General features: G+C 37.3%; 1 protein-coding gene across 5 annotated transcripts in view; it reads left to right on the forward strand.

The window, feature by feature from the left end:
* FAM135B (family with sequence similarity 135 member B) overlaps window positions 1–14,973 on the forward strand; it is a 216,488-nt gene extending 201,515 nt beyond the window's left edge. For all 5 annotated transcript variants that reach the window (XM_050324912.1, XM_050324903.1, XM_050324921.1 and 2 more), the window contains 3 exons: window positions 785–895; window positions 3,517–3,630; window positions 4,952–14,973. In XM_050324912.1, coding sequence (XP_050180869.1) covers window positions 785–895; window positions 3,517–3,630; window positions 4,952–5,157 — 431 coding nt within the window. In that variant the 3' untranslated portion in view covers window positions 5,158–14,973. The remainder of the gene's footprint in view (window positions 1–784; window positions 896–3,516; window positions 3,631–4,951) is intronic.
* Window positions 14,974–15,408: the final 435 nt, after the last annotated feature.

Raw genomic sequence — 15,408 nt, forward strand, 5'->3', positions numbered from 1 at the left:
GTGGTCCATGGCAGAATGCGTGAGAGGACAATAGAAGGAGTCAGCAATAAATTGTGGTATGACCAGTGCACTGAAGTTGTGGAAAATATTTTCTGAAGGCTTTTAACCCACACAGAAAAAATTGCAAAAAGAGTGGCTTTCAGTATCTACTACAAGGTCCGTCACAGTGCTCCCTGGAAAACCCAAGGGTGTGCAGCAGTGAGAGATGACCCTGCTTCCACTTAATCTTCCACTTCTCTGGATGCTGCCAATAAAGAGAGGCATCTCCAGGGCTGAAAAGACACTTTTTTATCAGAATCAAATGTCCACGATGGAAAGTTCAGCCTTCCTGAGTGTTTCTGCTACCATGAGATGGAGAATCATAGAATCATAAAATAACTTGGGTTGGAAGGGGCCTTAAAGATTATCTAATTCCAATCCTGTAACAATGAGCAGGGACACCTTTAACACGATCAGTTTCCTCAGAGCCCCATCCAACATGACCTGGAATGTTTCCAGAGATGACATCTCCCAGAGGTTATCTCTGGATAACCTGCTCCAGTGTCTACATCCCTAATGGTAAAGAATTTGTTCCTTATAGCTAGTCTAAATCTATCCTCTTTTAGTTTAAAACTTTTACTTCTATCCTGTGGGACCCTTAGACTTTTCTCCCGGTTGATTAGGAATGAAAGAGTAAAAAAGACTTCTGAATTACAGTGCTATCTGCACTGTAGGCACATGTCTTTGATTGCTTTGCTTGTTAAGTAGCAAACAAGATAAAAATATGCACCAATTTTCATTCCAGGTCTGTGGCTCATGCAGAAGTTGAAAAAGTCAGGGTCGCTTTTGCAACTGACCTTCAGGGACAACGCAGATCTGCGCAAGTGTTTCCTCTATCAGCTCAGCCAAAAAACGGGTGAGTAGGGCTTGATGTGCCTGTGGAAATACCAAGGGCTATGCCAATGAGTTGTGCTGGATTGACATTTTCTCCAAGGAGTAAAGTAAATCTCCATTTTGCTAAGGATCTTCCTTTGAACACTCTTGTTTTCAGGAAGGGCGGCTCTTTCTAAAATCTAATATCCATTTTATCTGTGCATTTTTTTGTGCTGGTTATCAGAAAATATATTTGCTAAACTGTTAACATCAAACAAGACCTTTGTGCTGCATTAAACATGCACCTAAGTTTATATTCTGCAAGCAAGAAACATCATTCTTGACAGGCCACCACTGCTTAATTTATGCTACTAGATGAAAACCATTTTTCATTTCTTATTATTTTCTGTAAGTTTAACATCTCTTGTCGGTGGGAAATATGACTCTGTGAGATGAAGAGCAAATTTTATTCATGTCTGTTGTGACACTTTTGTACTAAAGAGAGATGTATGGCCTCACACTGAAAAAATGGTGTCTGAATAAAGCATCTTTTTACCCCTTCTTTGGTCTGTCATGAATAAATGAAATAAATCAGGCTTTTCTTAAGAAAAAAAAACAAGTGGGATCCTTTTATTTAAGCAAATGTTTTCTTTTAAAAGTTGTTTTTAATATTGCCTGTGAGCAAACTGGTGCCAAGTACGTAGTCACAAGGTCTCTACTTGATGTTTAATTTGTTTCTCTTACTTTGTTACACTGCTAATAGGAAACAAAGACTATGTTAATATGAATATAACATCTTAATTCTTAGTATGACCAACATAGACTTGTTTTTTAATTTAATGAATGCACTATATAGCATAATCAGTGACAGGAAGATGATGTGTATTGGCATTATTTGAATTTTCCCTTTGATTCCCTGGCTCTCATTTCCATGGAGTACAGTTGATGTCTGCTTTACTACTGTTGAGTTAAAATGAATTGGGTCTACACAGGATGCTTATATTGTAGCTTCCCAAGAAAAAGAATTCCTAATCATGTGTTGTGAGTCAAAGTGATTTGTTGTTTTTCAGTTTGGTAGACTGGAGATATAACACACTATAAATTAAGGTATTGTCCCTGAAAATACAGAAAGCAGAAATTTAAATGTGGAGACAGTTGCCTGAAAAGTCAGAATCATCCAGGTACATGCTTAGGCAAAATATCTGAAGAAGCAGATAGGTCCATATGTGAACATATGAGCTGACACAACTGAGTCAATACAGAGATGCCCTTACCTGAGCACCCTGCTCTCAGAAGTAGCAGGGAGAACCTACAGAAGACGAAATGCCAGAAGCAGTGTTGTGCCTACATTCCCAGATGACACTTTAAATCTCCAGCAACTTCTGACCTCCTTATTAAAGTAGAAGTCCCTGCTACTTTTCAATCTCTTTGAAAACTGTTTCTCATGCTTCTCTTAAAAAAAAAAAAAAAAAAAACACAACAAAAAACCACACAAAACCCAACAAAATATTCTTCCCTATTGAACCTCTTCACATAGGATTTTAGATATGGTAACACGTAGTGTTGCTTCTCCTACTTTTTAGTTCAGAATGAAGTTTCAAACTTGGTTTGATTACACAAGAAGAAAAACGGCTTCAGCCAGGTTTTAAAAAGGCAGGCAGCAGGACCTTTCTTTGTGGTGCTGATGGTTAGCTTTTCTGTGAAAATTGAGAAATCACAGTCATAGGATGGTTTGGGTTGGAAAGGACCTTAGAGGTTATCTCATTCCGATTCCCCTGCCATGAGCAGGGACACCTTCCACTAGATCAGGCAGCTCAAAGCCCCATCCAGCCAGGCCTTGGTTCTTGATGCTGCCAATAAAAAGAGGCATCTCCAGGGCTGAAAAGGTCAATTTTTTATTGGAATTGAATGTCCATGGTGGAAAGTTCAGTCTTCCTTGCCTCTTTGACACAAAGTGGGAGGGAAGCATGAAAGACAAACCCACAGCTCTTCTGTGTCCAGGATACTCTCTGGACTAGTAAACCAGATATTGGTATCCATTTTCTTACTTCTCTATTAAATGTGGGGATGGAGGGCTCAAGACACCACAGACATGGCAAACATCAGGAGCCTGTTTCCACAACTTATCAGTGGCCCCATTACCTCCAGGGAAGAGGGGGGATTCCTGGTTTCCAGTCAGTGTACCAGCAGTGTGCATTTATCAAAGGACTGCTGAATGCATGAATTGGATGGATCACAAGGATCCCTCAACAGTGATGTAACAGTATGACATTATAGCAGTGAAGTTGACTCCTTTTCTCCTTCCTCTCTCTATTTTGTTTGAGAATTGTGCTAACTTGTTAATTTTTATTTTTTTTCTTGATTAGAGGTATAAATATTTTCAAGATTAAGGTTTTAATTAGTCTTTTTTTCACAGTTTTTTATTGGCATACAGTTTACCTGTGTGGGTGTTGATAGGTAATGAATACATCTCAGAAACAGTAGAAATGTGTTTAAGCTGTTAGGAATATTTCTAAGCTTGTGTTGCATGTTTTAATAATTATCATGTGTTTTGAACTGTAGGTTTTCAAAAGCCTTTGAACATGAAGTAGTCATGCTGACACTGTGTGTATTTTTCATCACCGTGCTTCATTGTGATTAATGTATTTAATATGTTTGCCACAGGTCTTCAGTACTTTAAAAATGTTGTGTTAGTGGCCTCACCCCAAGACAGATACGTACCCTTTCATTCAGCAAGAATAGAAATGTGCAAAAATGCACTCAAGGACAGACACACAGGTATGTTTAAAATCTTTTCTGTATTCACAAAGCTATTGAAGAATTGTGGTTTTGTGCAGCTGAGGTCATTGCATTAGAAGGGTTTTTCATCAGCATAATGAAAACTCAAATGTTTATTTGATAAGGAAGAAAGTGTTCTCTTCCCACAGGAAATTACTGAAATCAATAAAAGAAGTATTTCAAGAAGCTTTTTGCCTGATGACAAAAAATAAAATTCAATCAGGTCATAATCAAAGGTTTCTTACTGCTTCTTCCTCTTCCCTCTAATTTTTTTCCTTTAAAGTGATGATAATAGAACTAGTTCTTGTCAATGTTTTTCTGTAGTCTACTGATTTACTTATATTATCTCACCTTTGTTACACATAATGAAATCTTTCTCAACACAACCAGAGTCAGGAGGTTTTCCCTTTCTTTCCCTTAGTGTTTGAGTGATTGCCAGATAATTTAAGGGACAGATCTAAAATTGTGTTGGTTTGTAATAAAATCTGTAAAGCACATCAGAACTCACGCCACTCAGAGGCCCTCCTGTGAGCTCAGGCCATGTGTTGTCCCAGGTATTGCCTTTGTTATTAGCAGTCTACCTCATTTATAAAATGTTTCATGGCTTCAGTTTGATACCATTTCTGGCAAAAAGTCTCAGTGCAATTTCACCTCCATTTCATATATGTGATTACCTAGAAATTAAGGTACTCTTTAGAAACAGAAGGAGACACCCAGGCCCAGTAATGAGCATGGTTGCCTTCACACCTCTTACCTAAATGCCAGCTCTTTCTATCCTGCCTCAGATATGAACTAAAAGGTCATTCTTTAACTGTCATACAGTGGTTATTTCTCAGGGAGATCCTTGACCTAGGAGGAGCCAGATATACATTCAGTGTAGGTCATTTATCAGTAAATCTTTCATGAGCCATAAACTCGTCAAATATCTACATGACATCCTCCCTGCATTAGGTTCCCCAGAGAAACTCAGTGGACCACTGTGTCCTTCCAGACTCTTTCACATTTGAGTCCACTGGCACTCTGAATCCAACCGCACTCCCCTGAAAGGGACAAGAGCATTCTCTTCAGTGGCGGAAGAAATGTCACTGATTGCCCAGGATTTTCTCATTCCTCATACTCAGATCTCTCCACATGACCAGTGCCTCCATGAGATTAACAGCACCCTGGCACCTGGCAAATCTTTGAACTGGCCTCCTGTCTCCTGCACTTTGGCCTTGCTTCCATTTTCCTTCCCTCTGGGACTGTAATTAAACGATACTGGAAGGCAAGAGAGGATCTGGGATCTGTGGCACGTAGGTGTGACGTCTAAACTCTTTTTCAGGTCCTGTTTACGCAGAGATGATCAACAACCTGCTCCAGCCTTTGATCGGGGCGAAGGACTGCACTTTGATCCGACACAACGTGTTCCATGCCCTGCCAAACACGGCCAACACGTTGATAGGCCGGGCTGCCCACATTGCCGTGCTGGACTCTGAACTTTTCCTGGAGAAGTTTTTCCTCGTGGCAGGACTCAACTACTTCAAATAGTGCCTGAAGTACGGGGTAACAGAGGCCAACCTTTTCACAGAGCAGAGGAGAATCCCTTAGCCAAAGGAGTGCAATGTTAGAAATGAGATCAGGTGGGACTTTCAAACTCTCCATTTCCATTTCTCTTTCAGAGAATAAAGTGCTATGGCTTTAAGGCGTTCAAGCTTCCAAGTATTGGTGCTTTTGGAAGAAATAAATATTCCTCTTCAGTTTCTATGTCTTTTGTCCACATAAAGACAGGAGCCACTTCTGAAGTACAGAATCAGAATAAGGCGGCTCATTCTCCAAATGTGATTGGACCAATATAATTCCCGTTTCTCCTGAATAATAAACCAGGAACTTGTCTGTCCTTGATTTAATGCTTATTTATGTATTAAAAAAGCTATACATTTGTAGCACTTTTGGGATAGTTAACACAAGAGGAAACAAGTGTATGTGAACTCAGGTTAAAACCTACTTTGTGATGAATTGAGAAGTCTGAAAACCATTTATGAAAGTTTCAGTGTTTCTGTTTGTTGGAAGAAAATATTTGGATGATTCCATTCATGATACCAATTTGTAACATACAAATTCTACATTCAAATAATAGAAAGGAATGGAATATTTTACATAAAATGAAGAAATATTGATATTTGTCTTTGAAAAGAAACCATAACTTTAAGTTGGGAAGAATTTTATTCAAATAAGAAGCTGCCAAACCAAGAGGAGTCTTTGGATTACTTGTAAAATATCAGTGGCATCTGTTCACATTTCTTCTGTTTACATTTATGAGGATCATAATTGTGCTTGTTATAACCTTAGAGGTACAATTTTTACTTTTACATTTGTATCCAAGTACATTTACCTTGAATTTTTTTTTTGATTACTCTGATTTGGAATTCAAAATACCCTTAAAAAACCCAAAAACTTAAAAAAGAAGGCTGGAGATGTAGAACAGTAAGGATTGTGGAAATCTCAAAAAATATTACAATGTCTTCTTGAGATCCTCTGCAATACCCTATGAATGCTTTGTTAATACCCATTTGCAGTGCTGTATAGTCCTAATTATTATATGGTTTCAGGTGGTTCGAACATTTAAAAATTTATTCATGTAAAGATATCCAAGTTGTTTTTAAGAGTTTGGAAAAGAATATATTTCTCACTTTTTAATTATTTTCATCAAATATTCATTAAGATTTTTATCAAAAAGTTATCAGATTTAAAGTGGCAAATTTCAATAACTTTCTGTACATTTTCATAACATTTTGATAAATTTTCAATGTCACAGCAGGTTTTTTTCAAAATAAAAAAGAGAAAGTGAATAATTCCTCATAATTATTTTTGTTTGGAAGGCTGGTAATTTTTAATGCAGCTATAGTTTGTTTAAAAACACAAAATAAACAGGTCTCTATATCTTGTAACAAAGACTGTAAAAAGAATTACAGAGTTGGGTTTAGGTGTCAAGGTTCTTATCAGTAAATTAAGATCAAGACAGTGGAGATTTCTGAAATAAGAGAATAAAAAATAAAAACAAAAACCTCACAGCCACAGGGAAACATTTGTACCTGCAAAAAGTAAAACTATTTTTTCTCAAAAAAACCACAAAAAAATAAGTGGAAAACTTACACAAAATCAATTCTAGGAAAGACTTGTTTTCAGGCTGGCAAATGCTGATAAAGAACAAGGCTGGTTTGATAAGGTAGGCGTGTTTTTAAAATAGAAAGGAGAAAAAAGAAATATACCAAAGAGTGAGATTAAGATTGACTAAAAATATGAAGGTATTTTACATATAAAAATCTTGTGCTTTCAAAGGGCAGAAATTATATAGAAACAGTTCCATGGCTTAATTCAATGTCAGCAAATTTTCTAAACATTAAATATTACCTCAGTATTATAATTAAATAGGTAAATACTATTTTCTCTTTTTTTCTTTTCCTTTTTATATATTGGCAATTAAAAGTCAGTTTTAGCCCATTAACAAATAAATTATGTCAGGAACTAAGAACTTCTGGTTTTCACTTCTTGTTTGGAAATTCTTTCTCACTTTTCAGCCTCAGCTGTCTAATGCCACCTACACTGACATATCACAGCTTACTTCTTCCTTGGTAAATTGTCTAGAGAATTTTAATATAACAGGACACGGAGATTGAGCTGTTATACAGTGCAGTGGTTTTGAGCCAAGATATGGATTTTATGTGAAAAAACAAGAAAAAAAGCAATCTCGAACCATCAGTAAGCTTCAGTGTGCTGTATGAGGGTCTGATCCACTTGTAAAAAGTGCTCAGGAGTCTGCCAACAAAAAATTTGGAAAAAAAAACATATAGAAGGAAGTTATTTTACACCTCCATACATGCCTGGTGTGTGTGTGTATTTATACAGTCTATATAAAGAAGTATGCTTATGCAAAGGTCTAACATATCAACTTTTGCAGTACTAGGTGTACTGAGCCTGACAACATACCAGTGTAACTGTTCTTCTGCTCAGATTGGTGGTTCTTGCCTTGCCTTGTACCCTGGACAGCATTTCCAGCCTTCTGCTTGCATGATTGTGAGAGAAGGGACATGTGGAAAGGTCTCTGTTTTGCTGCAGAAGTTGGTGAGCTTTTCCATGTGTTCACTTTGATGTCCTACGCTCCTACCAGTGCTCTGACTGATGGCGAAATACACCTAAAGGTTTCAGTCCTCCTGTACATCTGGAATTCTTTGATGGCTCAGTCTGATTTCAGAACTGGATTGTATATGGAGCTGGATTAGGTTCGTATAACTTACACCTTGCGAGTTATGCAGAGACCTTCCATGGAGCCTCAGAAAAATCTGGGAGATGTCATTCCTGTCAAAAGATAAGACACAGTTCCTTCTGCTGGCAGAATATTGTGGGATATATTAGCAGTAATGGTCTAGTTGAGTTATCATTTTAAGATTCTCAGAATAAACTCCCTCTCTTTTTCTTCTTTTGTTATTTTTAATGGGATGTTGCCTTGATTATGACTCTCAATATTGCAAATCCACTTAATTGTGTAGACTATATTACAAAGAAATCTGCACTTTCATTATAATACAAATCATATCTAAGTTGTTGGACTTCATCTGCTATAGCAATCAGCATGGACTTATTTTCAGATTTTTATTTACACAGAAAGAACTATACATTAAGAATGATCTTCATAAAAACAGCAAAGTAAATGCACAGTTAGCATCTTTGTTTCTGTCTCAACCTTTGGAATTTTAATATACTGTCCTTTCACATAAAGCCTTTTTAAAATAAATTTAGCTACATTTGCAGTATTGCTACAAGGATTTCCCTACAAACTGCACAGACTCCCACTGGCTTCATGTATCTATGGGGGTAGGGTTAAACTTTTAAGCTCAGCTCTCACATTTATAGAGGATAAGACAGTTTTTCAAAACTTTGGAGATAGGAGGGACAAACAGGAGTTTTTTGCAGCTCATCAGTGTCAGTGTTTGCTGTATGTGTTTCTTTAGTTAAGAAAAAACAAAGGCAGTGTTCCAGGGTTGTTTCTTTAGCATGTAGGAGGCGTATAACCGGCATGGAGGGTCTCCTGGCTCCACCAGGTGAAGTGCATTTGGCTATTGAGGTTTTCCAGTGTTAGAGATGAGCTGTGGGCTATAGCCCAGATGAGTAAGGTCTCTGGAAGGAAATGTGACAGCCCACGTGTAGAAAAAGAGGAACAGAGACTAAGAGAGGAGCAGATCTCAGGGCTTTGAAAGACAGAGGAAGCAATGGAGGGAAGGAAAGAAGACAAGAAGTTTCTGAAGCAATTTATAGCATTTGAAAGGACTGACATTAACTGTTTTAAAAAATTTGAAGCACTTGAAAACGGTACAGTTATAACAATTCAATGGATATTTATGATTATGCTTTTATTAGTAGCTGGACTAATAATTTCCAATATTTTGGGGCTTCTAGATTCCACTGAGCTCAACTTCTGAAATAATTTAGTATCTTCTGGAATTGGATATATTTTTCTTAAAAATATGACTGGAAAGAAATTGCAGTATTGACTAAGTGTGAGTAGATGAGGGACAGAATAGCAAGTTCTTTCTTTCTGCAGTTGGGCTGAGGATTTTCAAGGAGTTGGTTTTGAATCTCCTGGAAATTGAAAAGCCAGTCTCCTGGATCATCTGGAGGTGCTTCTACTTGGAGAATCCTAGAATTTGGCTTGTCTAATTTCATCACTTAATTTGTGCTTAAAAATTAGTTGCAAAATTAATTTATTCTATGAAAATAAAAATCTTAATTTCTCTATGTAGGCAGTGAAGAGGGGCAGGTACTACTGAAAGTCTGCAGGAGTGATCCTGTTTTCTGTTTTGGTGACATTCAGGATTACTACCCTCTATTCTCTGATCAGGGGACTTATAATAGGACTCACTATTTAGGTATCCAAGACATAGACAAAAATTGGAGGTCCATCATTTGAGGACTAGATGACATTCTTAATTATTAGCTCTTTAGTTTTTCATACTTGGGCACAGTTTTTGACTGTACACCTTAAACAAAAGCAAACACTAATCATAAAAAATAGAGGCTCCTTTAAAACTTTCAGGAAATGTGTCTTTTCCCACCTTCCAATGGTTACTCATTTTCTCTGTAATGAAATTCATAATTTGTTTTCAAAATCAGGTCTGTCCACTGACAATAGGGGAAGTTGAAATTCCTTAGCTTTAAAGGATTATTTTTTAAAGACTTGAAACCTTAGTACAGAGCTTTGGAATTACCTACAGGAATACTGAGCACTATTTCACTTCAAAGCACTTCATAAATAACCACTGACCAATACTCTTCACTGTTCCCTTGCCAGAGAAGAACCACACTTGAGAGAGAAAGCTGTTACAAGACAGTGTGAAAACTGGGAATTCAAGAAAAAGTTTTCATTATTTGTAGGTTTCTCTGGTGCTTTTTGTATGCTAAAAACCCAGTTATCTTCCTTTATACCTCTGCACTTGAAATAGCTAAGTGGTGATGGAGGAGAAAGGTGAGAACTTCTAATAACAAGGTTAGACTCTTGTGCAGGTTTATGCAAATATCCCATGAAATTTAATATATAATGAATAGTCATGGGGCATTTCTGCAGCAGTTTTAGCATGCAAATATGTGTCAGCCCAACTGAATGATTATTTGCTTTGTGGACTTAAATTTCCACTTATAAATTATTGTCAGAACAGCTTCACATATTTTACTCCAGACGGTTATTTGGATGCCAAAGGTCATGTCCATGGAGAACTCTTATGGAATGTTTTCCTTTATTCCAATACCTATGCTCAGCAATTTGGATATTGAATGTTGTTGCATAATTGACAGTTTCTGGCTCAAATTACCTCCTCCCCCAAATTTTCAGTGTTTATTCAATCATTGAATTGGTTTCAGGTTGTAAATAAGTATAAATACAGGTCTATTGCAGTCAGAGTTCAACTTCTTTAATGCAGTTACTTTATGCTTGTAGTATCAGAGTCTCAGGGCAAATAATCACTGAATTAAAAATTAGGCCAATTATGTTTGGAGTCATAAAATACATAGTCTGAGACTTGTTTAGCTGCAGTTCACTCTTCTCCGGTTTGGTTTTGCCTTTTGAGTCAAACACAATCACAGCAAGGCTGTGCCTCTAGCTCTGTTCATGTTTCCCTTAATTTACTATTCTTTGAGATGCCTAAATTGCCCTAAACTGCTGTTCTGTTTTGTCCAGACATCCCCACACTTGCATGGTCACATTTTCATGACCTGACTGCACCTCCTCCAGAGACTGTAAAGTCAGCACAGATGGCAGTCACAAATATATCCAGCACTGCCATTCCATTTATCCAGGAGTGGGACATCATACTCTCACGTTCATCCCAGTCAATTTTCTCAGCCCTTTATGAGGACTGTTATACACCTATCCAGACATCTTACAGATGACAGTATATTTTGTTTCAGAAGGAACAGTTGGCAATGTCCCAGCCTAATTCCTGTTCAAAGCAGGATTATCACAAGCATCATGGTAAAGGTCAGCCCTGTCTTTGTCCTGCTGAGTCTTCAAAACATCTGGTGATGAATACATTACACCTCCTCTGGATTACCTTTTCAGCAGCTGTACATTTACTCCTAGGGAGGGGGGAAAAAACATAAAATCCAATTTGAAGTTTCTGAGCTGCAGTTTCTTTCTACTACCTTTTCTTATTCCACCTTTTTATTCCATGGGGGCAGTCTTGCTTCTGGAGTACTTGAAACTCCCTTTTCCATACATTCAGACAGCTCTTTGTCATTTGGCATCATTTCTGCTGGACTAGATAAGCCTAACTCAGCCTTCTGAGGAAACTCAGAAGCTGTGTGCTTAGACCCCTCACTGTCTTGGTAATCCTTTGCTGGGCCCTGTCCAATTTCTCAACATTGAACTGGGTTTAGGAGGCTCCAGGCACTGGCAAACTCCCTTGGATAGTAACTCTGCTGCAAACAGGTTCCTTTCTCCTGTTCAGGAGGACCTCAGTGGCTGCTGGCACTCATCACATCCTCTTCCTGACTGAGGCTTGAATCCAAAGAGCTGGAGCTCTTCTCCTATTGCTACAATTTCAATCTTCCAGCTTGCAGCCCCCTTTGAGTTAACCTTTACTTTGGGCACAGCAGCTGCTGTTTCTTCTCTATTTTAGTGAAACTCTATAATACATATGCACTTCCCTAAGAGAAATCCATGCAGTGAATAAAAATACTTATGAAACAGTTTAATCAGTGTTAAACAGACTGCTTTAAATGTGCAGATGAGTCATGCCTTCCCCTCATAGGATAAAAGCATAAAGAATAAATATGTATAAACTCTTCTCATGCAAAAGGTCAGACTAAATTAACTTCTGTTACAACCTTGAAACTTGATTTCTCTGCTTTTGAAAATTCAATTCTCTACTTTCACCCAAAGTGCTTCAAGATCCTATTATCTCAGTAGCAAACTAACCATATCTGTCTGAAATGGATTTGCACACGTATGTGCCAGAAGTCCATTGGCTATGTACTAAATCCATGGAGCTTCACGTCTTCAAGTATCTTCTGCCTCTGAAAATATGAAACTGTGACACAGTGAATAGTTCTGCTCTTGCTGCAGTCCAGCCTGCCTTCCAGTCTTTGAAAGATATCAGCTACAAACACAAACTATTTATCTAAAGGAACAAAAAAAAAACCTCCTCCACATAAAAGTCCTGTAAAAGTCTCCAGTAATTATTTTGGTTTTGAAGTGGGTGGTTTGAGTACAGTGATGACCTCAGTTATTCTATGCATACTATAAATGGAGTTACACTCATAAGTAAACAGATTTTGGTGCTGAAAACTCCAATACTTAAGCAACTAATTTAAGAAGTTTATCATTCCTTCCTGAAAGCCTAAGTGCTAGCAGAAATCTAGCTGTTCCAGTCCAGGAGACACTTCCTCTTTGCTACTTGTATATGGATAAGACTCTGTGCATCATTCCCAACTGCAGAAAGATGTCAAGGAATTCCTGCTACAGTATCATATACGGGGCTACATGCACAGGAAGGGTTGAAGAAGAGACTGTATGTTCCCAGACACTGTTTATATGTACTATACCCTACTTAGAAGGAAGCTGGTGGTGATCACTGAGTCTAACAGGGTTCTGTTGCTTTTGGGGGGAATTTATGTCAATTATCCTCCAGATATCCTCTGTGAAGGAGCTGCTTGTTGGCTTCATCCACCTCATTGGAGGAAGGAGATTGTTTTGTAGACTGATTTGTCAACCTCTTGGCACACCATTAGCCAACTAAACTTATCTGAGCAGTCCTGCATTCGATGTGTGTTATCTACCACCTCCATGGTTTCCATGGTCAATGCAACATGTCAAACTGAGCTGCCCTATCTCCAGAGAAGGAAGCTTATCACCATCTTTTAATTTTCCTTCACATCAATCCTCTTCAACCAAGCATTCGTTTTTAAGCTGATAGGCCAATGATTTATCAGCTTTGCCACTCTTCTTACTAATTTTAGTCTCGTATATATTTGACTAGGCATCCAGTTTGGGAAATTAGCTATTTCTTTTTTTCTGCAGTTAAATCTTCTTATGAAGTATGAGGGAGATCAGTCTAGACAAGCCATGGTATTCCTTTGCAACTGTATGTCCAGGAAAAAACCAAAACACAAAAAACCACAAAAACCCACCACCAAACCCCCACTAGTATTCTGCAGTGTATTCTATGTTTATTTTTCACTGTGTTTGTTTTCCAAGAAAAAAGATACACGTAACGTTTGTCCCATACCTTTTTGGATCTCCAGGTGAGTCAGAGTCTAGGTATAGCTCTGATAGATTGAGAAGGCAAAGCTAAACCCTCCTTCGGTCTAGGATGTGACTGGAATATACCCCACCAAGATGGCAGTAATAACAGGGAAAGCAAAGAGAACAACTTTCCAAACCCTACTCAATTCACCAAAATAAATCAGTCCAGAATATTATTGGATATTTGGGAAAAGTATCAGTTCAAAACTAAAACACAGATCAGTTTATTCCAAAACACAAAGTTCAGACATAAATTGAAATTTGTGTTGGTGTTTTACTACTTTGATTTGTCTCTAATAATAAGATTCCTGAAATGCTGAGCACTTTAACCTAGAATTTGTTTTCTTGGACTTAAACTATGAATGTTTTTATTACTGAGGGGTTTTTTTTAGCCAGAGTCTTAGACTCAGGCCTCAGTCATGACTATTTACATAGACTCGAGCCTCAGTCATATTTATAACTCCCTTAATATATACTCATGTCTTTAAAAAAAAAAATAAAAATTGATCTTAAATCTCCATCTTTTAATTATTCTTAGACAATTAACCACAGCACTTGAAACATCAGAGAATTAAACTTTATTTGCAGAATTACCTTCAATGAACAGTACCAGCCTTAACTAGGAAGAGTTGCCTGCTGGGAGATTTTCTTTCTTGTTTAGAGGGAGTTTATGTTGATGAGTCTAATTTAGTCAAATAAAGTAAGTAAGTGAATTCTGTCCTCTTTCTTAGCCCTCTGTTCTGTGCTGCAAATTCACAATCAGGCACTTAAAACTAAACATTCTATTTTATGTTATAAACAAAACAGGTCTGTGAGGCAGATCAGATGATGTTTCATCCTGTGTGCAATGTGTGAACACAGTTACTTTTTTTGACAGTTTTTGACATTGGAAACATTATTTTGGTTTAAGAGTCTTAAAAGGAAACCTTGATGAAACTTTCTTAAAAGTTTATTAAAACTGTAACCCTCAAAATCAGGCTTTAACTTTTTAATAGGTAAAGTTAGAAATGTCATTAGAAGTAACTTCAGTTTTACAGTATCCATTCAAATGGAATACCTAACTTAATGCTGCTGCATTAATTCTCAGCTCAGTGGTAACACCTAAAATATGTTACCTATATGAGGGACTGTGGCTGATGCCAAATTCCTGGAAGTGTTCAAGGCCAAGTTGGATAAGGCTTGGAGCAACCTGGTTAAATGTGTTCACCTTCACTGTTCCTCAGCTGACATTTGGAATAGAATTCTGTGGACAGGAGCAAAGTTCTGTGAAGATCCTGTGTTTCAAAGAGTTATATTTTACTTATTTTATTAAATATTAAGAAAATTTATCTTGGAATTAAAACCTACTGTCTCCTGTAAATAATTACTCTGAAAGTGCTTCTCTTTAAGCACACTGTTATAGTTTGTAGTTATCAAAGGCAAGGCTAGAAATTTTTTTAAAAGAAATTAAGTGTTTCATTTTGGGTTTCAGTTCTTTGTCTATTTTTTTTTTCTTTTTTTTTTTTTGTTATTATTGGACTGAGTTTCAAATGAGTGATACTTTAAACATTCCTTTTTTTTTTTTTTTTCTTTTCATAAAAAAACCTATACCAGTTCAAGAGCTTGGCCCCTGAACTTAATAACCATTTGTACTCTTGCATAGTGGATGTAAAATACTAGCACTGGATATATGCCCATGTTTGTGCACACAAACTGCAAAGCAAAGCATCAGAGATATATCCTTCTCCAAGTACTTCCTTTGGGGCTGATTGTTCAGGATAAGCAATATGCATGATATAACTGGTGCATGTAACAGTAAGTGCAACCTTCTGCAAATTTGAATTTAAAGACAGTAACTTGATACTGAGGCTGAACTTTGTAGATGAGTAGTCTATGGTATTTTTAATTATAACCATTTCTGTGGTCTGAATATGAGTACAGCTGATTCTGGCATGTGACACTACAGGTTGGACGTTTAAATGAGACATTATTACATTTGATTGAGGCAGTTATGTTTCTTGAAAGTT

The sequence above is a fragment of the Myiozetetes cayanensis genome, unplaced genomic scaffold, assembly GCF_022539395.1.
Source record: "Myiozetetes cayanensis isolate MyiCay16 unplaced genomic scaffold, myiCay2020 scf1, whole genome shotgun sequence".
NCBI lineage: Eukaryota > Metazoa > Chordata > Aves > Passeriformes > Tyrannidae > Myiozetetes > Myiozetetes cayanensis.